Genomic DNA, 22253 nt, shown 5'->3' with positions numbered 1-22253 from the left:
AATGGCACCCCACTCCAGCCCTCTCGCCTGGAAAATCCCATGGATGGAGGAGCCTGGTGGGCTGAAGTCCATGGGGTTGCTAAGAGTCCTACACGACTGAGCGACTTCACTTTCACTTTTTCACTTTCATGCATTGGAGAAGGAAATGGCAACCCACTCCAGTGTTCTTGCCTGGAGAATCCCAGGGGCAGGAGAGCCTGGTGGGCTGTCGTCTGTGGGGTCACACAGAGTCGGACACGACTGAAGTGACTTAGCAGTAGCAGAATACCATTGTAGAATGCTACATACTGAGGGAATGTTGTGCAACATAATAAAGACCCTATAAGACAAACCCACAGCTAACATCATACTGAAGGGTGAAAAGCTGAAAGCATTTCCTCTAAGATCAGGAGCAAGGATGCCCACTTGCATCACTTTTATTCAACATAGTTTTGGAAGTTCTAGGCACAACAATCAGAAGAAAGAGAAATAAAAGGAATCCAAATTGGAAAGCAAGACAGGAACCACATAAAACTTTTTGTGGGAGGGTGGGATGATTTGGGAGAATGGCACTGAAACATGTATAATATCATATATGAAACGAGTCACCAGTCCAGGTTCGATGCACGATACTGGATGCTTGGGGCTGGTGCACTGGGACGACCCAGAGGGATGGTATGGGGAGGGAGGAGGGAGGAGGGTTCAGGATGGGGAACACATGTATACCTGTGGCGGATTCATTTTGATATATGGCAAAACCAATACAATATTGTAAAGTTAAAAAATAAAATTAAATTAAAAAAAAAGAAATGAAAAAAAAACACAACTTTATGTGGGGATGTTGGGCAGAATCCCCGCAGTTTCTACCCACTAGATGTCAGTAACACTCCTGCCAAAATGTCTCCAAATGTACCCTGGAGGAGAAAAATTCATACCCCCACCCCCCCTACTTTGAGAAGCACTGTTCTGCCTCAACTCCAAACTGGGTTATGATTCAAAGTTACCTAAGTTGCTGGTTTATTCCACATACGAGTGTCCTTTATTTTTTTTAATTTGGGGTTATGGCCGAAAGGACTAATAGATAATACTTACACTTGACCACAGTCAGCCAAACTTAAGTTCATTCTTTGGGTTTCACCCTAAGACACTATAGTTCCTTGATTCAATGAAGAACCAAGTCAACTCACGGCTGCTCGCCAGCCTGAGCTTTCTGCACAGCTGTCCACAACTAGACCACATAGCCGGGCAAAGTTATTTGATGCATCCTGAAAGCATACTCTCTGCCTTCTCTGCTTGTGGACATCAGCTTTTCAGACGCCTGCAACAACAGCTGTTCAAGAATCCTGGCCTAATCCTTTCTCCACACATGTTGAGGCCAGAAGATTTGTGAGTCTGTGAACCAGAACAGGATGCAGGAGCATCAGGATGGAACCCAGAGGCTCTAATTGTGGAATGTGTGGGGTTTATGTGGTTATGCCCACACCACACATTTATAAAAATGGAGAGATGAACCAAAGACCAGTGCTCCTGAGACCCCTTCCAGGACTTCCTATCCTTTCAGAAGTCTTGGGCATTTTAATCCTCTGCCTCGTCATCTTTCCGTATTTATTGAACATTTCTCTTTATTTATTAGTGAAAAAACTCCACAATGGCTGCTCACCCGAGTACCTGGAGATCAAGACAGTTTCTGGCCCACAATAGCCATGGAATATTTGCCAAATGGGGATCATAGTTGTGCTTACACATATGTAATACATACAATGTTCATTAGCATTAGGACCACATCTCTGCTCGATTTCAGACTGATTAAATTCATTTCATTGTGTTTATGTAGTCCTGTAAATTAGGTTATCTATTCTCACCCTCAAAGGAAAAAAAAAAGTTGTGATTAGGAAATAATAGCAGTATTTAATTCCAGTAAGAGGAACAACTATTATTGAGTGCTTACTATGGGGCAGGCACACTATATGCTTCTGTAAGTTACTCCATTTGTCCTTAGTAAATATTTCGCTTTTGCATGTCATGTAAGGGTTTTGCTGAATATTCTTCGTCCTCTCCCTCTTTTTTTCCTCTTAACACCCCTTTAAAAATGTAAAAATCATTTTTAGGTAACAAGCTATACAAACGTGAATCATGGGCTTGAGGTAGACAGACTACCTCCACTTTCCAGATAAGATTAAAACTGCAGCATAGGGAAACATCTAATATATTCCTACTTATTTTATTGTAGATCTAGTACAGTTGAATGTAACTCCATAAATACAGAAAATTTCGTCTTCTTGGCTCACTGCTCCTTCTCCAGTGCCCAGAACAGTGTGTGGAACATAGTACATGGTCAATAAGTGTGCATCCCTGATAATTTCAGTATTATCTATGTGTGCTTAGCCACTCAGTCCTATCTGACTCTGCGACTCCAAGGACTGTAGCCCCGCCAGCCTCCTCTGTCCATGGGGATTCTCCTGGCAACAGTACTGGAGTGGGTTGCCATACCCTCCTCTAATGGATCTTCCCAACCCCAGGGATCAAACCCAGGTCTTCAGCATTGCTGGCGGATTCTTCACCGTCTGAGCCACCCAAGGAAGCCCAAGAATACTGGAGTGGGTAGCCTATCCCTTCTCCAGGGGATCTTCCCGACCTAGGAACTGAAACGGGGTCTCCTGCATTGCAGGCGAATTCTTTACCAGCTGAGCTACCAAGGAAGCCCTGGTCAATAAATATTTGTTGAATAAAGGAACGAATAAATAAGTGAACGTGGCCAAAGTTATGCTAAATGACTTGACGAATGATTGCCTCAAGAAGGCTGTGGCTGCATACCTTTGGTCACTACATTATGCTGCTTCCCTTGACATTAATCAGCACTGGGAGGAAGTGAATCTCTTCCAGAGAGGGAGACCCCCCCCAAATTAAAGAGGTTTAGAAACAGGAGAGGAGACACCTGCCCTCACTCAAAATGGCGACAAGGAAGCGTGCCCTTTCCGGTCACGTGACCTGCCCGTCGCCGAAGGGCACCTCCCCGCGCGTGCGTGCTGCGCCGCGGCTGTGAGGCGCTGAGGGGAGAGGCGGCCGCCGCCAGCGCCGCTGCGGGGACCCGTTAGAGCGGAAGCGCAGCCGCCGCCGCCGCCTTCACTGTCCCGGGGCCCCAGGTTCCCGGCAGGTGGGAGGCGGGAGCCATGTCGAAGCGGCTCCGGAGCAGCGAGGTGTGCGCTGACTGCAGCGGGCCGGGTGAGTCGCACCGGCCGGGCCCGCTCCCCTCAGCTCTCCTGGCCAGGACCCCTGCCCCGGGGCCGCCCCCTCGGGCCGGGAGGGTTCGGGCAGTAGAGCTCTGCACCCTATGCCCCGGGTCGCGACGAGTAGGCGCCTGGGCGGCCGTGGGGCGGGACCCGTCCTGGGCCTGTCAGAGCCCGGCGGGTAGGGGGCCGCCGCCCTCCCGTCACTCCCGTCCCTCTCTTCTTTCTCGTCCCCTCTGTCCCAGGCCGGGCGTAGAGGCGGCGGGGTCGTGGCCGCTTTCCCAACAGGAAGGGGCTTGGGCAATCCACGAGGAGGCCAATAAGAGAAATCAACTGCGAGCGTCCTCCCGGCTGCGGCCCCCAGAGGCTGCAGGTGTCATCCCCCCTCCCCACAGCCCCCCAGACCCCCGCCCCGGTGTTGGGGGGAGGCCCTGTCCGGAGTGGGCGACGCTCGCCGCTTCCTTCCACTGAGGCTCGCCAGAGGACCCCCAAGGATGAGTTTTGCCCCGCTTCTCTAACATCCCGACTGCCACTCCGCGGCGGACAGTCTCCCGGATGACGGGGTCTTGCAAATGCCGACCATCGCTTGAGGGAGCAATGCTTGTCTCAAGTTCTGAGATCCGAACCGGCCGAGTTCAAACTAGATTTTGCCTCTGGGTGACCTTGGGCTGGTGACTTCATTTGGCCGAGTCTTGATTTCCTCATTTTTCGAGTGAGGATGATTGAGAGTACGGTGCTCAGGGGTAGAACAGTTTCAATGAATATGCTTAGGATTGTCTCATCTAAGGTGGTTTTTGGGGTTGTTGTTTTTATTTTTCCTGTTTTTTGTATTGTGTACAGAACCTTCACAGCCTCTTAAAGCTGTAGTTGAATTTCTAAATTATACATTAATTACTGCCTACAAAATAAACACACCAAATCATTGTCAACTATAATCATTTGGGTATTCAGGCAGTTTAGGCATATGGGAACACTGAAGGGCGGAAACCATCCCTCCCATGTTTAATCAGATTTAGAGTTGAGATCTGTCTTAGCGGTTGGAGCCCGGTTGACAGTGCTCTGTGCTGTTTTCAGTGCTTGGATTTATCTCCTTTGAATTTGAAGTAATTCAAAAGGTAAGATGGCTTCTTTGGCACAATAGTATCCAATAAACAATCTTAACGAAGTCATCGAGCACCACTCTGTTTTAAACTTCATCTTGTCATATGGAGGTGCAGACCGATTTTAAAAGGACTATGATAACTCAAACCTTATGTGGTTATTTCACGGACTGTATAATGTAAGTGGGGTTACCACTTTCTTTTGAAGATAGGGAGACCGGGTGGAGGAGTTTAAAGAGGTGTTGTAGAAACTAAGTTAGCTTGTCATACAAACTCCATTGTATTCTCTAAAAATGTTATTTGCTCCACTTCCTTCTTTTCTTGCCTGTTTTCGGTTGAACTTTCTGTGATGTTTGATTCACATGAATCTAGATTCAAACTTCCTCTTGAAGCGCATGTTCTTTGCTTCTCAGTGGATGGTACACAGGGCAGAGGAAAATTGCATCTCTGTTGTCATGCTGAATTCTGTACTAAATACTGTCTTGCACTTCTGTGGCGTTTTGTGCCTTTGAGAACATTTTTCTCTTCCATTGTATCTTTTTTAGTTGTTGTCTCGTATGCCTAATCTACAGAGAATTGAGTCACTTCCTTCCTGTTTTGAATATAATTAGGCTACCTTGAAATGTTCTGAACTTGAGCAGCTAGGAATTTGTGCTGCCTTTTCTGCAAAGCCCTAGTGAGAGAGTAACCTTTATGGTTCAGGATCCCTGTGAGATTCTGATGAATGCTAAGACCTTCTCCCCACAAAATACACGTGCACTTCACCTTTCACACAGAATTTGTTAAGATTTCTTAGTGGGATAATAGATGTTTCTGAAGCCCATTGGTTGTGTTCCTAGAACCCATGTTAAGAAGCCCTAGCATAAAATGTCCACATAAATTGGAAGGGGTTCACTGGATTTTACTGTCATTAACATTCTGATATTCTCTTCATGTGATTCTGATTCATGATGTTAAAATGACTAGTAGAGAGCCTTGCAGTGGAGAGCTTTGCTTAGTGTGTGTTAAATCCTTCCTGTCTTGTCCCTATTTAATTTCTTCCAAGAGGACTGTAAATTCTCTGAACAATAGGTGAAAACCAAGGCTGATCTTCAAAATAAAGTCTTTCTGTATGTATGTCATTCATAGTACCACACTGCAAAAAGCCAAGTTGTTATGTATCTTTGCAGGGATCTTTCATCTTGATGTTTCCAGTCTTTTTTTTTTAGAGTGCTTTAGTAGTACTGACATAGTTGTTCTTCACTGAAGAATTTTGTTTGAGTTTTTGTTTCATGGCAAACTTGTAATTGTTGCTGTTCAGTCCCTAAATTGTGTCCAACTCTTTGCAGTCCCATTGACTGCAGCATGCCAGACTTCCCTGTCCTTCACTGTCTCCCAAAGCTGGCTCAAATGTGTGTCCATTGAGTTGGTGACGCCGTCTAACCATCTCGTCCTCTGTCCTCTGTTGCCCTCTTCTCCTCTGGCCCTCAATCTTTCCCAGCATCAGGGTCTTTTCCAATGAGTTGGAATTCCAATGCTTTGCAACATGGCAAAAAAAAAAAAAATTTTTTTTTAAAAGATAGGTAAACTAATTACTAAGATTTGATGATAGTTAATCAACTGTTTTGGAGCTTCAGCATTGATCCTCGATCCTCGAAATGAATATTCAAGGATTGATTTCCCTAACCAGTCAGTCCTAAAGGTAATCAACCCTGAATATTCACTGGAAGGACTGATACTAAAGCTGGAGCTCCAAAATGTTTGATTAACTGTGATCAAATCATAGTCAATAGTGTACCTTTATTTTTTTTAAGTCATTTTTTGCCGTGCTGCATGGCATGCAGGATCTTAGTTTCCTGACCAAGTGTTGAACACGTGCACCCTGCAGTGGAAGTGCAGAGTCTTAACCACTGGATCGCCAGGGAGGTCCTGGTTTACCTTTTTTTTTTTTTTTTTAATGAATCTAGTTCATATCCTATTCTGAGTTCAACTACCTGAAAACTCCATGAGGTTTTTCAGTGTAGTAAGATAGTGTTCATGTGGCACATTCAATATTTCGAATATTAGCAATCAAAGACTTTCTCTGCTGCTGCTAAGTCGCTTCAGTCGTGTCTGACTCTGTGCGACCCCATAGAGGGCAGCCCACCAGGCTCCCCCGTCCCTGGGATTCTCCGGGCAAGAACACTGGAGTGGGTTGCCATTTCCTTCTCCTAGTGGCCATGGATTGCAGTGAGCTCTTGAAAATACTTGAGTGGTACTTACAAAATAATTGGGAAAAGTTATAACAGCTCACATTACTGAGTACTTACTATATGCAAAGAGCTTCACTTACTCTTTTATATCCTCACCGCCCTGAGATGTGTTGTTCTTCTATTTGATCCATGATGAGTACCCTCAAAGAAATAACTTGCCTAAGATCCTTGCGCAAGAAGTGGCAGAGTTGGGGTTCAAACCCTGGACTGCTTGTCTCCAAAGCCAGCCCTCTTAACCACCACACTCTCTGACTCCCAGTTTGTCTTTGATTGAAATCCCATAACTTTTCATTATATGGTTGGAAGGGGTTTGAATAAACTGTTAGAAATGGTAAGGATGGTGTACATGCATTTTAGAGATTTTTGTGGACATTGAAGAATTTTTAAATATAACCCTCAAGCCAAGCAGCTTGAGCGGCACCTATTGTCACCCCTTGTGTGAATCTGATGAAATGTAGAAGGTCTGTCTGTGTTTTGAGTTTCTAAATATTTAGTTTACTTTCCCAGCGTGAGTTATTCTTACTGCTTACTAAGTGTGCGTTTTTCCTTGTTTCAGAGGGTGTCTGATGAGGCTTTGTCAGACTTCACAGGGAAAAAAGTATCATGCGCACGTCAGAAATATTGCTCATTTGTATTTTGCGTCTTTTTTTCTGTGAGGCCGATGTTTTTACAGCTTCTGTTCTTTCAGGTCCGTGGTGAGATCGGACTCAACAGTTTATTTAAGACAGCTAACGGATATCCTAGCACGTTTCCTAGTGGAGGAGGCCAGGGTTTCCCAGTCTGTTTTCAGAGCCACTGCGGCTGAGCTGTTTTATAATTGTGTCGCTTGTAGCTTTCTGCTAAGCCCAGAGGCGTGTCGATGTGCAGCGGTATTAGGGTAGCTCTCTTTTCACCATTCACTTCACATAATTCTGTGTGGATTGTTCATGGGCAGTTTTGTTGTCCTGCCATTTGTGGGAATGGAGTCAGAATGATTCAGGTGAACCCGCTCAATTTGCTTCTCTTACATTTAATGAAGGAGCACATATCCGAGATAGTAGATCTTACTAGGGCTACAGATTGTGGTCCTGGACCAGAAAGCAGGTAAGTGATCACTCAGGGCTTCAATCCATGTTTTCCATCTCTATTAGCATTGTACCCCTAGTCAAGATGGGTGGTATCATCAGACAGGCTCCCCAGCTTAACATGTTGACTAGCATACCAACACAACAGAAATGTCTTGTTTTTCTGAAACACCAAACCTTGGTCATCTTTTGCCACCTGGCAGAATAGCAACCACCTGGTATCCTTGCCACTGATCTCACTCTTCTTTCCAGATCCTTCCTGGGCATCCGTAAATAGGGGAACGTTTATATGCGATGAGTGCTGCAGTGTCCATCGGAGTCTGGGACGCCATATCTCTCAAGTGAGGCATCTTAAACACACACCATGGCCTCCGACATTGCTTCAGGTAAAGAATAAGAATTCTCCTCAAGAAGTTTAAGTTTTTAGGAGTTACTGTTTTAGCAACTGAAATTACACTTCTTAAACCTTACAAAAATGTTTGAATCCTAATTGAGTAGAGGTGCCATGCTTATCAGTGCTATATTTAAGATTATTTTTCTCCTAGTAAAAATCTGGAAAAGCTCGACTATAGGTAGACAGATAGTCATTAAAATTTCTTCCTAATGTTTTACTGCCGACTTTCTAGACTATTGCCAGAAATTGTTTTTAAACAATCTGTCTTTTCCGCTTACCACGATGAATGTTCTTGAAAGCAACTGCCTTAGAAACTTTTCATGAAGTTTCCTGCTTTGATAGGAGTCCTCTGAAGTTTCTGACACATCTGATTTAAGTTCTCTTAAAGTTCTTGTAACTTGTTAGAGACAATCAAGTTCTGTTTTGATTGAACGCCTAACTTAGTTTTATTTGGGGGTCCATTAGCATGTCAGCGGGTACTTCTATTTTGGGGTACACATTCTCTGAGTTCTGTTGGAACTCAGACTTTGGCATGTGTTTTTGCCTTCATTTGTCTTGAGTACATATTTTACTAAATCTGTGGCAGCTGCACAGCCTGTCCCAAAAGGGTGAGTTTAGATCTCTGATCTGACAGTATCTGCAGTGTTGTAAAAATCAGACGAGGCCTTGTCAGGAGGCATGCTCTGAAATGAAAATGGTTTATTATTATTAATAACTTCTGCTCAGAAGTTTCTAACAGCTCATTCCCATGTCAAAATGGGTGTTTACTGCTGTCAGATTATACAGAGTACAGATATTATGTCGTATCCTATATTATAGGATATGAATAAAGTCCAGAGATGAGTAGTTTAAAATGCCAGACTTGGCCCTAGAGCAGCAGTCCCCAGAGTGACGCGTGGACTACTAGCGGCACTCGAGGCTGATGCTCGTGCTCAGTCGTCCAGTCGGGTCCACCTCTTTAGAGACCCGCAGGCTCCTCTGTCCATAGGCTTTTTTCTCGGCAAAAATACTGGAGTGGGTTGCCATTTCCTTTTTCAGGGGATTTTCCTGAACCCACATCTCCTGTGTTGGCAGGGAGATTCTTTACCACTGATCAAAGGTAGATGTAGGTAATACTCAAATATTTATTTCAATGGTTGCATAAAACTGTAACTAGGGTATCAAATTATAATTGCTAGTGAAAGTTTTAGAAGGTAAGTGGATTTAAAGAAAAAGATTAAGAATCTTGAAAAATAGTATTTGGATGCTCAGGCTTGGGCAGTGCTGTCCTAAAGTGTCAGAGTGCTCTTTCTTCATCGTGTATTAGAAAATGTAATCAAACCCATTGAAGTATGTAGCTATCCTCCTGGTCAAATCTGAATCCTGCATGTAGCTGCTTCTTTCTCATTCTAAAACAGAAAATAATGAAGTGTGTGATCTCCTAGTCATGCTAGTGTTTGTAGTGGAACCAGTTCAGTCATTGATTTCCATGGAATGTTTGTAGAAAGAAATTAAAATTCGATTTTATACTGCTTGATTTTAGATGGTTGAAACCTTGTATAATAATGGTGCTAATTCTATATGGGAGCATTCGTTACTGGACCCCACCTCTATTATGAGTGGAAGACGCAAAGCTAATCCACAGGATAAAGTACAGTGAGTGGAATGTTTATAAATACTCTTATTTCTTCTTAACCCCTGGGGCCCACTGAAAGGAGCGCAGCTGTCTTGGACCAGCCTCCACAGGGGCAGCGCAGGAGATGGTCACCCAGTTGTGCGTTGAACTCTTTGCCTTTAGGAATGCAGAATGAAGCCAGGCATGGGACCATCTCTTCCGCATGGCTACCCAGCACAAGTCTGGTTTCTCCAGCTTAAGACTAAGGCTTGGTGGCTGTCGATGTCACTGGGTTTGCGCTTAGGTGCTCAACCAACAGGCAGTCAGACCAGACATCTGGATTCTTAAAAGATGGGACAAAAAGCTGCTTCCTCCCAAGGTTGCTAGGTCACTTCAGAAAATTACACAGAGAAGAAAGATACTATAAAAAGCAGGTATTCCGCAGTCCTGGCCATTATAATGACTAATGTACGTTTTCAGACTTCAGGTCTTAACACACTGCCAAAGCTTACTTCAGTATTGTTCCTTTTATTCTTGAGTGGGGGATGTGGGTCACTTCCTCTTCTCTTTACAGTCTGAAGAATGGGAAATGTTGTATCTGAGCTGCAAGTGAACTGTTTTCTTTTTTTTGTTCTCAAACCAGTCCTAATAAAGCAGAATTCATCAGAGCCAAGTATCAGATGTTAGCGTTCGTCCACCGCTTGCCCTGCCGGGATGACGACAGTGTGACCGCCAAAGATCTCAGTAAGGTGGGTCACACCTTTCAGAATCCTGAAATTACCGGATGAAACAGCACATTGTCCTGTTTGGGGGAAAAAAAGACACTTAGAAAGAAAAGAAAACTCCTTTCTGTATATGAAATAATTAGTAACAGCTTTTTTTGCAGTTGGTTTCTTCTCTCATCTTAATTCAAATGGCAACCATTCATATTAGTGGAGGTATACTAGTGGGACAAAGGAAAAAATAAGTATCCAGGAAACTATTTGTGTTTTCTAGGTCTGGTTCTAGAGTCGTATTTCTGTAAGTTTTTGTTTGCGGAGCTTTGAAATAGGAGCCATGTCAGAGTTTGTTTCTAGGAGGGACTACAAGGTCTGTGGGACTTGTGCAGGTTTCTGGGTTGCATGCTGAGTGAGATCTTCAGGAAGTAGGGCGTCACTCAGAGCCGTAGTCCATGGGATGGTTTATCAAACTCACAAGATGAGTTGATGGCTTTCTTTATGTGGGCCTTTGCATGTTTTTAAGATATGCCACAAAAACACATATCTTAATTTTCAAAGCGCTGCTTTTGGCAGATGCTCAAGGCACTCACAGTTCAGAATTTTAAACTTTGCCTGAAGGTGGATGTGATTGTTACTTCCATTCATTGTGTTTTTAAGCCACAATTTTTAAAAATAGAATTAATTAGGAAAACAAGATCTGGATGCAGATGTTAGAGTAGCTTTCTTCAATCCTGTGGTAAGGATGCTTGCAGTTTGGACAATTCTAGGGTTGAAGGAGGAGTTGAAGGAAGGCAGATTATCCTCTGAATGTATAAGGGCTTTACCTCAGTGCTATATGATTTGATATGCCACAGGCCTGTTTCCACCCCGAAAGACTTCATTAAATCATTGTGCACAAGGCCAAGACTAGTGTTGTGGAGAGGGTGTGATATAAGGCGGAATCCTGTGATTTATACAGTCTAGGATCTGAAGCTCTAAAGCTCTAGGTTCAGTATTAACAGCTAATAACAACAGCAGTAATAATAGCAGCTGTTTTCTTTGGACATTTCCTGTGTACCAGGCTCTGTGCTCTGTTGTATCATCGGTCTCTTATAGTTGCCCGTGAATAGGTGGCATTTTTATCACCATTTTAGAGATAAGGAAACAGGTTCAGGTTGCTTTAAACACTTTCTCAAGTTCATACAGCTTGAGGGGTATATGGTTTGAAATTCAGGTCTGTCAGACTTTAGAGCCATGCTTAACCCCTCCTCACACTCCCTCGCACTCAGAGACTGGTTGTGCCACTTAGACAGATCATGCCTTTGGGCACATCAGCCTTCCCAGCCCTAGTTCCCTTATCAGTAACGTAGGCCTGACTCTGCCTTAGAGCCCAGGGGTAGCTGTTACCAGCACGGGAGAGACGGCTTCATTCACCTTGCTAAGCAAGATAAAGATGATGTAGTGCTGCGATAATGTAGATTGCAGTGGTCTGCCAGCTGCTTTGCTCCCTCATTCTTTACACTTTTAACAAACATTCTTTTCTTGTTTATGTATTTTTCAGCAACTCCATTCAAGTGTGAGAACAGGGAATCTTGAAACCTGTTTGAGGCTGTTATCTTTAGGAGCACAAGCCAACTTTTTTCACCCTGTAAGAAAGCCCAAATTGGTTCAGATATTAAGTTGAAACTAAATGGGTTGCATTTGCTTAGCCTTTGGGTTATTTAATTTGTTTCTTTTTGTGTATTTTGTATTAATGATTCTTAGGAGAAAGGAAACACCCCCCTCCATGTGGCCTCCAAAGCAGGGCAGATTCTACAGGCAGAATTGTTGGCAGTATACGGAGCAGACCCAGGCACCCAGGACTCCAGTGGGAAAACTCCTGTCGACTATGCCAGGTGAGAGACTCAACTCTTTTACCTTTCTCTGTTTGGGATTATTTACCTTGTGTATGATTCATTGTTAATCATTTAGCCACTTTTCATTGTTAAAAGTGGCTAAATTGTGCATGGGTAGCATTTAGCTCCTTCAAAGATATGAATTCTGTTATTTTGCAGATGAAGATATTTCAAGTGCGTATAATCTTACAGCCAGTCAAAGTTGGGGAAGGTAGAACCATTAACCACTGTGCTTTAGCTTCCAATCTTTCATTTTTTTTTATCCTTTGTAACATAGTGGTATTTGAGCCATAGTTGGAATCCACATCAAGTATAAAGAGTTGCAGAACCCACTCCTCAGTTTTTTTTGAATACTTTTAGTCATTGCTTGAACTTAGAAACAAATCTGTATGGATGTGCATGTGTGCTCAGTCGTGTCTGACTCTTTGCAACTCGGCAGACTGCAGCCCACCAGACTCCTCTCTCCATGGAATTTTCCAGGCAAAAATCCTGGAGTAGATTGCCATTTCCTTATCCAGGGGATCTTCCTGACCCAGGAATTGAACGTACGTTTCCTGCATTGGCAGGCAGATTCTTTACCACTGGCGCTGCCTGGGAAGCCCCTGTATGGATAGATATGTGGTTCAACAAGTATAGTAAAATATTAATTGCAGAATTTAGGTAGTGGACATCTCGGGGCTCCCTATAAAATTCTTTAAATTTTTCTTCGTTTGAAAATTTTGGCTGTGAAGTAGTGGAAAATAAAAAAGTAAATCCGTAGATTAGTCTTTAATATCATTTAAATGACAGAAGATGGATCATCTTTCCTTCTTTTTCCAAATTAACTTGATTAACTGCAAAGAACGATGCTCTGCACAGGGTAAAATGACAGTTGACAACCTGAAAATGACAAGTGAAATGACAAAACTCTGCCCCCCTAGACTTTACTCTCTCATGGAGGAGAGGATTCATAAATGCGTGTAAGAGTTAAATGAGGCAAGATAATGTAGAACTCATTACCATAGTGGATACATACATAGTATTTCTTCACTGTGGCCCAGATCATTAAGTCATGTCTTTAGTTGGTCTTTGAAGAATGGATTGGATTTGGGTGTGTGAAGAGGAGCTAAGGTATTTCAGACGAGAAGAAGGATGTGGGTCAAGTTCTGAAGGGAGGGGTGGACCGGGCACATACGGCACAGCAGGGGTCCTGACTGGATAGAGCAGTGTGTCTGGGAATAAGAGCTCAGGTGTTGAAGAGTGCAGTGTTTCATCAGGTCTAACACGCCGTCGTTTATATGTGTGCGTGCTAAGTCACTTCAGTCATGTCTGACTCTGCGACGCCATGGACTATAGGCTTCCAGGCTCCTCTGTCCATGGTATTCACCAGGCAAGAATACTAGAGTGGGTTGCCATGCCCTTCTCCAGGGGATCTTCCCGAACCAGGGATGGAACCAGCATCTCTTATGTCTCCTGCATTGGCAGGTGGGTTCTTAACCCTTGGACCACCAGGGGAGACCCCTGTTTCACAAATTAATCAGAGAAAGGGGGTAGTTGAGATTTTGAAAGCAGTTTTACAAGAGTGGGAGTCAGAGTCGACCTTGACAGTTTACCTCACACAAAAAGGTTGATTATTCTGAAAAGTCACTTTTGATTAACTCCTCAGGTATCTCAGGGGTGTCTCTGTACTTTTCTCTTCTAGCACCCATGGCCAGTGAGTAGTATAAACGGCACTTTGTTTTCTGTTGTAGGCAAGGAGGGCACCACGAGCTGGCAGAGCGCCTTGTAGAAATACAGTACGAGCTGACTGACAGACTAGCCTTCTATCTCTGCGGCAGGAAACCAGGTGAGTGAAAGGAGAGCAGCCTCTCCACAGCTGCAGCCAGGCAGTCCCTGGAAGAGCAAGTCGGGACACTGCTGTTTATGGTCTGTGCTCTAACGTATCCTTGAGAAAACCGCAAATAAGGATTTTTGTGTGAAATGATGACCATGGCATTTTTTGCTATATGTGAAATACATAACATCGGTCACAGCTTGACATTTTAGTTTTTAAAATGATTGCTGTACAGTATGGCCGTTTCAGGAATCAGAGAGCATCATTGAACCCAGCCTGAATGCGGCACCACAGTTCTTGTGGTTAATGAGAGTCAGCATGGAAGAGCAAAGCCTTAACCTCTATAGTTGTTTGCAGAATTCTGCTAGCTAAGGAATGGGGAAAAGGGAAAAAGTGAACTTTACCATTAACCTGCTTTGTTCATGAGGTAGAACTAGGGTCAGCAAACCTTGGTCTGCAGGCCAGATAAGCCTATTACGTTGATTTTTAAAAATAAAGTTTTATTGTAAGATAGCCATGCCCACTCATTTTTGTATTGTCTGTGACTGCTTTCACACTACAGCTGCAGAACTGAGTAGGTTGAGTAATTACAACAGAGACCGTATGGCCACAAAGCCTAAAATATTTAGTCTGGTCCTTTGCAGAAAAATTTTGCCAACTCCTGATATAGCATATCCACATACGTGTATAATCACATAACCAGTGGTTCTCCACCCTGGTTGTACAACAGAGTTAAGAGCCCCTGGTGTGATTCCAGTTCCTGGTGAGATGGAGTAAGCACACTTCACCCTGTCTCTCCTTCTGAACACAATAAAAACCCTGGGCCAAAAATGCATGGAGAGCTATCTAAGGACTCCAGCAGGCAGGTTAGGGAACTCACAGTGACATCAAGCTGGTGGTGAGTGTCCCCTTGATTTTACTTCTGATACGGCCTCCAGGACAGCCCCAAACCTGGAACTGCACAGCAGGTGCAAAGAAGCCTTCTCTGTGTGGTCTGAGGAGCAGGAAATGGGGCTGACAGGACGGAGAATCAGGGAGTTCCCACAGGACTTTTCTCTTCCTTTCCCCACTAGTAATCCTGTGGCTTCAGTAATAGCAAGCACAGGTGCCTAAATCTCTGACCAAGAGCCTGAGGGGAACCCTGACGGCTTTTGTTTTATCTTTAGTCTCTCTCACCACTTGGCCCAAGAGGCAGGATCTGCCTGGTCAGGTGCCTGCTAAAACAAAATACTAACATTCACCACAGAATTCAAGGAAGACTCACAAGAGTCTCCACAATGTACTATGTAAAATATCTGGGATACCATCCATAATTACTTGACATGTAAAGAAACAGGAAAATCCCAAAGACTTGCATAGGAAAAGGTAGTTATTAACAGATGCCAACCCTCAGTGACTCTGAGGTTAGAATTATCAGATAAAAATTTTAAAGCAGATAGTAATATGCTTTAAGAAATAAGTGTGAACATTATTGAAGCAAATTGAATAAAGTCTCAGCAGAGAAACAGAAGATATAGAAAAGGACAGAATGTTAGAACTAAAAAATACTATAACTAAAATTTTAAAACCCACTGGATGGGTTTAGTTAGGATGGAGATGACAAAGAAAAAAGTCAGCGAATTGAAAATAGATCACTAGAAATAATCCAGTTTAAGCAACAGAGAGAAAGAAGAGTGGGAGGAAAAGGAGGCTTAGCAGAGCTTTAGGGACCTACGGGACAAAACCAGAACATTAGTATCATCAGACTCTCAGAAAGAGAGAAGAAAGAATGTGGTGCAGAAAAAATATCGGAAGAAATATTGGGTAAAAACTCTAAATTTGGTAAAAGACATAAAACCACAATTTGAAAAGCTCAGAGAACTCCAAACAGGATGAACTCCAGTCATCACTCAGACACATCAAAATCAAACTGCTAAAATACGAAGAAAGAAAATGCCTTGAAAGCAGCCAAGGAAAAAAAATGATACTATATAAAAGAACAATTATGTGTATGACTGTGGATTTCTCATCAGAAACCATAGAGATGAAAAGGAAGTAGAACAATATTTTTTAAATGCTGAAAGGAAAGAACTCTATTTCCATGAAAATAACCTTCAGGAATGAAAAAAAAAAAAAAAGACTTTTTTTTTTTTTTAAGTTTATTAAAGTATAAAGAAGATAGAGAAAGCTTCTGACATAGACATCAGAAGGGGGTAGAAAGAGTACCCCTAAAAAAAGACATTTTAAGATGGAAAAAAAAAAGAGAATTAGTTGCTCTAACAGAAATACTAAAGGAAGTTCTTTGGGTGGAAGGGAGTTGATAAACCAAAGCGAATCTTGGAACTTCAGGAACGAAAGAACAACAACAGAAATGATAAGTATGGATAAATACAATAGCCTGTTTTCTTCTTAAGTTTTTTAAAAGTATGTATGACAGTTTAAAGCAAAAGTTATAGTATTGTATGGTGTGGTTTTCAGCATGTGTCAGTAATATATTTGATAGTTACAACATGAAAGGGGAGAGGGTAAAAGAAATATGAAGGTAAGTTTTTGCACTTTTCTTAAAATGGTAAAATATTATTTCTAGTAGATTGTAACAAGTTTTGCATATTATAATCTCTAGCGTTGAAAAAAGACTATACAATCATATATGGTCAGAAGCTCTAGAGATAAATTAAAATGGAATGTTAAAAAATTATCCAAATAATCAAAAGATGTTTTGATTCAAAATACTCAAAGAGAGCAAAGAGGAGAGAGAGGAACAAAAACTGTGTTGTGAGAGGAGCAAAACATAAATTCAGAAAATAATGGTATTCCTTTACAGATCTTATTAGTATTTATACAAATGAGACTCTGGCTTGGTTTCTGTTTCAGATCACAAAAATGGACAGCACTTTATAATACCTCAAATGGCGGACAGGTAAGGCCATTGAAATACCAATCAATTACATCTGTCTCGAGTATTTTCCTTGGTTGTTTAGTGTATAAATGTATTATATTTTGTGTTTAACAAAGCCCATACATTTTTCTCTTTTATGGCTATGCACTTTGGAAATAAGACGGCTGTAAGTAAACCACCATATAAAATTTTAAGTTTGAAAGAGTGCAAGTAACAAATTTGCTAATAAGAAAATCAGAGTCTGTGATACTGTGGTAGTTCTAGCCAGCTGTGACAGTATTGTGTCTCTAGAATTATCACAGAATATTTCTGTGTTATTAGAGAATATATCCTCTGTCTATAATAGGGATCAACAAATTTTGTGGTTGTTGTTGTTAAGGGCTAGATAGTAAATACTTCAGGCTTTTTGGGCCACACACCCTCTGCCGCAGCTACTCTGCCAGTTGTAAATGAAAGCATCCGTGGACCCTGTAAATGAAAGGCGTGTCTGTTCCAGTGAAATTTTATTTCTGGATACTAAAATTGGAATTTCATATAATTTCCACATATTACCAAGTATCATCTGTTGTGTTTTTTCCCCCAACCACCTAAAAATGTAAATTCCATACTTAGCTCAAACAAAAAGGGGGATTATAATCTGTTGACCTCTGGTCTATAAGGTCAGATGAGATCATGGCTGTAGAAATGTACTTTAAACCCTTATATAGCTAATAACCTTTGCACAGATCCTGTCAAGAGTTTGTGAAAAGATTAATTGCTATTCCATATGTAATCTTGCCATTCTGGTTTCTAACATTCTGCCCCTTTTATATTTTTCTTCTATTGTGCTGTTAAAAAAAATACTTTAAAAATTATGATTTCTCACATACACACCCTGGGGACTAGCATGGCATAGTTTTTGCCTTTTGGTTAGTAGGTGGTTATTTTTCTCTTTACCATGAGAAATGTTTGCATGATTGTGGTATTTTTAGGAGATAGTCTTACCAAGTTCTGTTCAGTTTCCTCACTGACTATTGGGCTAAAGAATTTTGACCTCTGACCTTGTCCATGAGCTGTAATGAATATCTTGATCCCTTGGCTACCTTAGCCTTTTACAGAGCTCATGAAAATGGTTTTATTTGTTTGCTTATCAGTGTTGTACATTTTCTTAGCAGCCTGGATTTGTCTGAATTGGCAAAAGCTGCTAAGAAGAAACTTCAGTCTGTGAGTATCTCTATTTCCTAGTGAACTCCCCTATGGAAAACCATGTGTCCTAATACCTTTTCTCAGCCTGTTACCTAGTACATCAGATTACTTTGTTTCATGCTCTCAGACATTAAATCAGAAGCAAACCATCAAGTCTGCAGTAAAGAAGAATGGAAGTACTAAGTTTAGTACATCCAGTTCACTGGCTCTGCTTCAAATACTGCCATCTTTCTTCAAATACTGGGTATTATTTTAAAAGTGAGGACTGTGCCTTTGACTTTTAGAAAGTTGTTTCTCCCTGTAAGAGAGTTCCCTAGTTTCTCTCAATGTAAACTAGTAAGTGGGGCACTCCTTGGGATGACTTCCTATGGCCTCGTAGGATGCTAGAGACTGATAAAAAGCTCACTGCCATTTGGGATCCAGCCCCCACTCACTGTCAGGCATGTTCTACACCATTCATCAGAGCTTTGTAAAATGTAGGCTTTTAATAGCCAGTTCTGCCCCGGCTGTGTGCTCAGAGTTTACCCAGTTCTTCAGGTCACAAGCTCACATTAGTCTGCGTGTTTCTTTCCAGCCTGTCCATTTCAGCTTAAATCAGGCCCCTGAGAAATCTACTCCTCTGGGAACACAATCTCTGTGTAAAGTCCCCACAAATGAAGCCTCACCTGGCGCTCCCCAGCCATTCTAAGCACCTGATTCACCCACCTTAGCTGTTCTCTGTACTCTCAAGATCAGAACCAGGATCCTTCTTGTCATACCTTCTAAGGGCATCATTCTGCTCTCACTGTCAGTTCTGGCCCCTCTTCCCCTCTGGTTCCCACTGTGTGTGGGTGTGGGAGGGCGCATTTAACTATTTCTTTAAGGGTTAGCACCCTCTCAGGCCACCTTCAGGTCTTCTTTCTGGAACCCTCTTTTCCCAGCTGTCCTCCCTTTCATCATTCAAGTGGCTGAAGTCTGACCACATTTGCAATGTAGGTAGGAGTATTCTTAGAGCTCAGCTCTGAATTCGCAGCTCTCCTAATTCATGTCTTACTCTTCACCCTCATTTTTATAGAAAACTCTTTACTAGAACTTCATATAGTACTAAGTACTACATAATACATAAAATGAATTTCTCATTACTAGCATTTACCTGTAATATGCAATAAATGTATTTTATGCAATTTGTTTGGTGTCTCTGTGTTCTGTATCTGCAGTTCTGTGTGTATGTGTTTTTACTGCCTTTCTTAAACTAAGGAGGTCCTGTAGTTAAGATAATAAGCTTTGGAGTCAGCATTGAATATTCTGTGTTTCCTTTTAATTACTTACAGTATGTAAGCCAGTTTTTATTTTAAATAATAAAAACATTAAAGAGAAAACCCCAGCTCCCTTGACTATGCTGTTTTGCATTTGCTTGGCTGAAAGTTGGGGTTAGGTCTGTAATATCTCTAGATGTTAGAGGCGCTAGATAAATACCTGGGACAAAGTCGAGTGTAGCTCTCCAGACCCTGGGCTCTGGGTCAGACTGTTCAGGTACAGATCTAGTCTCAGATGAGCTCCGCACCGCTCCGTGCCTCGATGTCCCTCCTAGAAAGCAAGATGGTGGTCCAGCAGAGCTGCAAGGCAGAGCTGCTTGGTGGGTCAGCTCCCCACACCCTGTGGTCTCCTCCTCATATCAGTGACGGTTTAGTGTTTCTCTTACAGTATCTCCGTAGTGAACAGCTGGGAGAAATATAAGACGACTAATGTATTCCTTGAATTCATAAATTTTAACATTTTGAGAGAAACTTGCATCTCCAGTCCCTCACTTCTTGGCTCTGTGACTTGAGGCACGCTAACTTCTGTGCCTGGGTATCCTTCTCTGTAAAGTGGTATAACTGTAGTTCCTGTCTTCGGGGAGCTGTAGTATTTACTATCATGATGATATTAGCAAGGCACCTCCAGTACAAGCCCTCAGCAGTATTGCTGTTGTAGTGATTGTTAGTAATAATAACATTAGCTTTTTAGCCCCTTGGAGGAAGCACACTGGGTATTTATGATGCAAGTTCAGTTTCCCAATCCTTCATCACCTTATCCAGCAAAAGTCTCTCAGAGCTGACTTTTAATTATAAATGTAGTGTAACCACACTAGAGAAAATCTGGAAAATAGAGAAAGGGAATCATCTTCATTTACTATATTCTTTTTTTTTTTCATTTACTATATTCTTAATAAATTCAGGCTCAGTATTTTGGTATATTTTTCTTATTCTGGTTTCAGATGCCTGTCTTTTTTAACTGAAGCATAATTACAGAATTGTTTATTCTGCCTGTGTCACCTAACAATGTACTGTAACCATTTTAACAAGTCCCAATGAGGTGTGCACGGCTGCTGCTAAGTCACTTCAGTCGTGTCCGACTCTGTGCGGCCCCACAGACGGCAGCCCACCAGGCTCCCCCGTCCCTGGGATTCTCCAGGCAAGAACACTGGAGTGGGTTGCCATTTCCTTCTCCAATGCATGAAAGTGAAAAGTGAAAGTGAAGTTGCTCAGTCGTGTCCGACTCTTAGCGACCCCATGGACTAAAGCCCAGAGGCTCCTCCATCCATGGGATTTTCCAGGCAAGAGTACTGGAGTGGGGTGCCATTGCCTTCTCCGGAGGTGTGCACAGCCAGGTTTAAATTCTGCGGGAAGTACCTTCTGGTCAGTGAATGAATGGATATTTAGAGTCCCATCTCAGTGCTGGGGCCTGTGTGGGGATGAAGGGAATAGTAGAGAATGGAACAAATTCAGCATCTGCCCTCACAGAGCAGGGCAGTGGTCACCCCGGAAGTAACATCCACTGGGCAGCAGGGTTTCATGAGGGAGGAAGTACAAGCAGAGCTGGGGCCAGCCTGGCGGGGGCTTAGTCTCCATTGGTTTGAGGAAGACCTGGCTGCTGCCAAGCGGGCGCCCCAGGCCGTGGAGACTGTTTTGCTGGGACGCTACACGGTGTACTGATTAGACAGGCTGTCCTTGGTAGGGGATGCTCAGGTAGTTCTTTGGGGGTTTGGAGGACCCCTACCTACTGAGGATGGAGAAGGAAATGGCAACCCACTCCAGCGTTCTTGCCTGGAGAATCCCAGGGACGGGGGAGCCTGGTGGGCCGCCGTCTATGGGGTCGCACAGAGTCGGACACTGAAGCGACTTAGCAGTAGCAGCAGCAACGTACTGAGGAAGACAGCAGAGAGACTTAACCCAGAGGTCTGGGTGGTATTTTCCTGCAGGGCACGTTTTATCCTCTTGAGATGGCATGTTTTGACTTCTTTATCCTACCAAGGGTTTAAGATCCCTTACAATGGGGGTGGGGGGCACTGGCAAACATTTTCCAGAAAGAGCAGAAGAGACTTCAAGGTGATGTCATGCGACGAGTGGAGAATGGACTCTTGTCTTTGAGATTCGCACTTTAGCTGCCTTGTGCATCTCTTATCTGCATGTCTGGAGGGAGGCTGCAGCGGGTGGCAAGTGTTTTTAGAGGATCTGTACCATTTTGGAAATGCTATTGTCTGTTTAACGCTGGGTATTTGCTAAGTTAGTGCTGGCTTTGGATAAGACGTTGGAGGTAGAAGGGTGAATAAGTCACAGTCCTCACTCATTCTCCTAGTGTTAATCCTTGTCCCTTGTGTCCTGATATGTTTTTGATTTCAGCTAAGTAATCATTTGTTTGAAGAACTTGCCATGGATGTGTACGATGAAGTTGACAGGCGAGAGACTGATGCAGGTGACTTAACATGTGGCTCTGTTTACTAAGCTCTGTTACCATAGGCAGCAGCAAGCTGCCAGCCTCAGTGTTTCTCCTTGCCCAACTCCTGCTGTCCTGATAACACGTGTGTCGACTTTGACTCTTGTGTATGTTGGCTTTGGAGTGCACTACCCCAAGTCTCCCTAGTAACGCGGGAGCTGCGGCTCTCAGAGGAGCAGCAGCGCCTGTGGTGATGAGATTCTATCTCTGGCTCTTTCCTCTGGCTAGTCTGGCTTGCCACGCAGAACCACAGCACCCTGGTGACCGAGACAACCGTCGTCCCCTTCCTTCCAGTCAATCCCGAGTACTCATCGACACGGAACCAGGCAAGTGGCCGAGTCCAAAAACACACTAGTAGTGATCTTTGAGGAATGACTGATATTGTGGTATTTTATTTTCCCAGGACAGGTATTTAAAATGTTTTTGACTGATTAAAATGGTAATATCCTTTATGTACCAA

General features: G+C 43.0%; 1 protein-coding gene across 8 annotated transcripts in view; it reads left to right on the top strand.

Annotated features, from left to right (window-relative positions):
• The first annotated feature begins 3011 nt into the window (after positions 1 to 3011).
• GIT2 (GIT ArfGAP 2) overlaps positions 3012 to 22253 on the top strand; it is a 42661-nt gene continuing 23419 nt past the window's right edge. For 6 of the 8 annotated variants that reach the window (XM_070386003.1, XM_070386001.1, XM_070385999.1 and 3 more), the window contains exons 1-11: positions 3012 to 3201; positions 7854 to 7987; positions 9518 to 9630; positions 10233 to 10338; positions 11849 to 11935; positions 12052 to 12182; positions 13913 to 14007; positions 16849 to 16894; positions 18025 to 18076; positions 21700 to 21772; positions 22022 to 22119. In XM_070386003.1, the coding sequence (XP_070242104.1) occupies positions 3150 to 3201; positions 7854 to 7987; positions 9518 to 9630; positions 10233 to 10338; positions 11849 to 11935; positions 12052 to 12182; positions 13913 to 14007; positions 16849 to 16894; positions 18025 to 18076; positions 21700 to 21772; positions 22022 to 22119 (987 nt within the window). In that variant the 5' untranslated portion in view covers positions 3012 to 3149. The remainder of the gene's footprint in view (positions 3202 to 7853; positions 7988 to 9517; positions 9631 to 10232; positions 10339 to 11848; positions 11936 to 12051; positions 12183 to 13912; positions 14008 to 16848; positions 16895 to 18024; positions 18077 to 21699; positions 21773 to 22021; positions 22120 to 22253) is intronic. The other 2 variants (XM_070386002.1, XM_070385998.1) reach the window with 1 other exon arrangement.

Source organism: Bos mutus, chromosome 17 (assembly GCF_027580195.1).
Source record: "Bos mutus isolate GX-2022 chromosome 17, NWIPB_WYAK_1.1, whole genome shotgun sequence".
Lineage (NCBI taxonomy): Eukaryota > Metazoa > Chordata > Mammalia > Artiodactyla > Bovidae > Bos > Bos mutus.
This window is presented reverse-complemented; position numbering and strand designations above follow the sequence as displayed.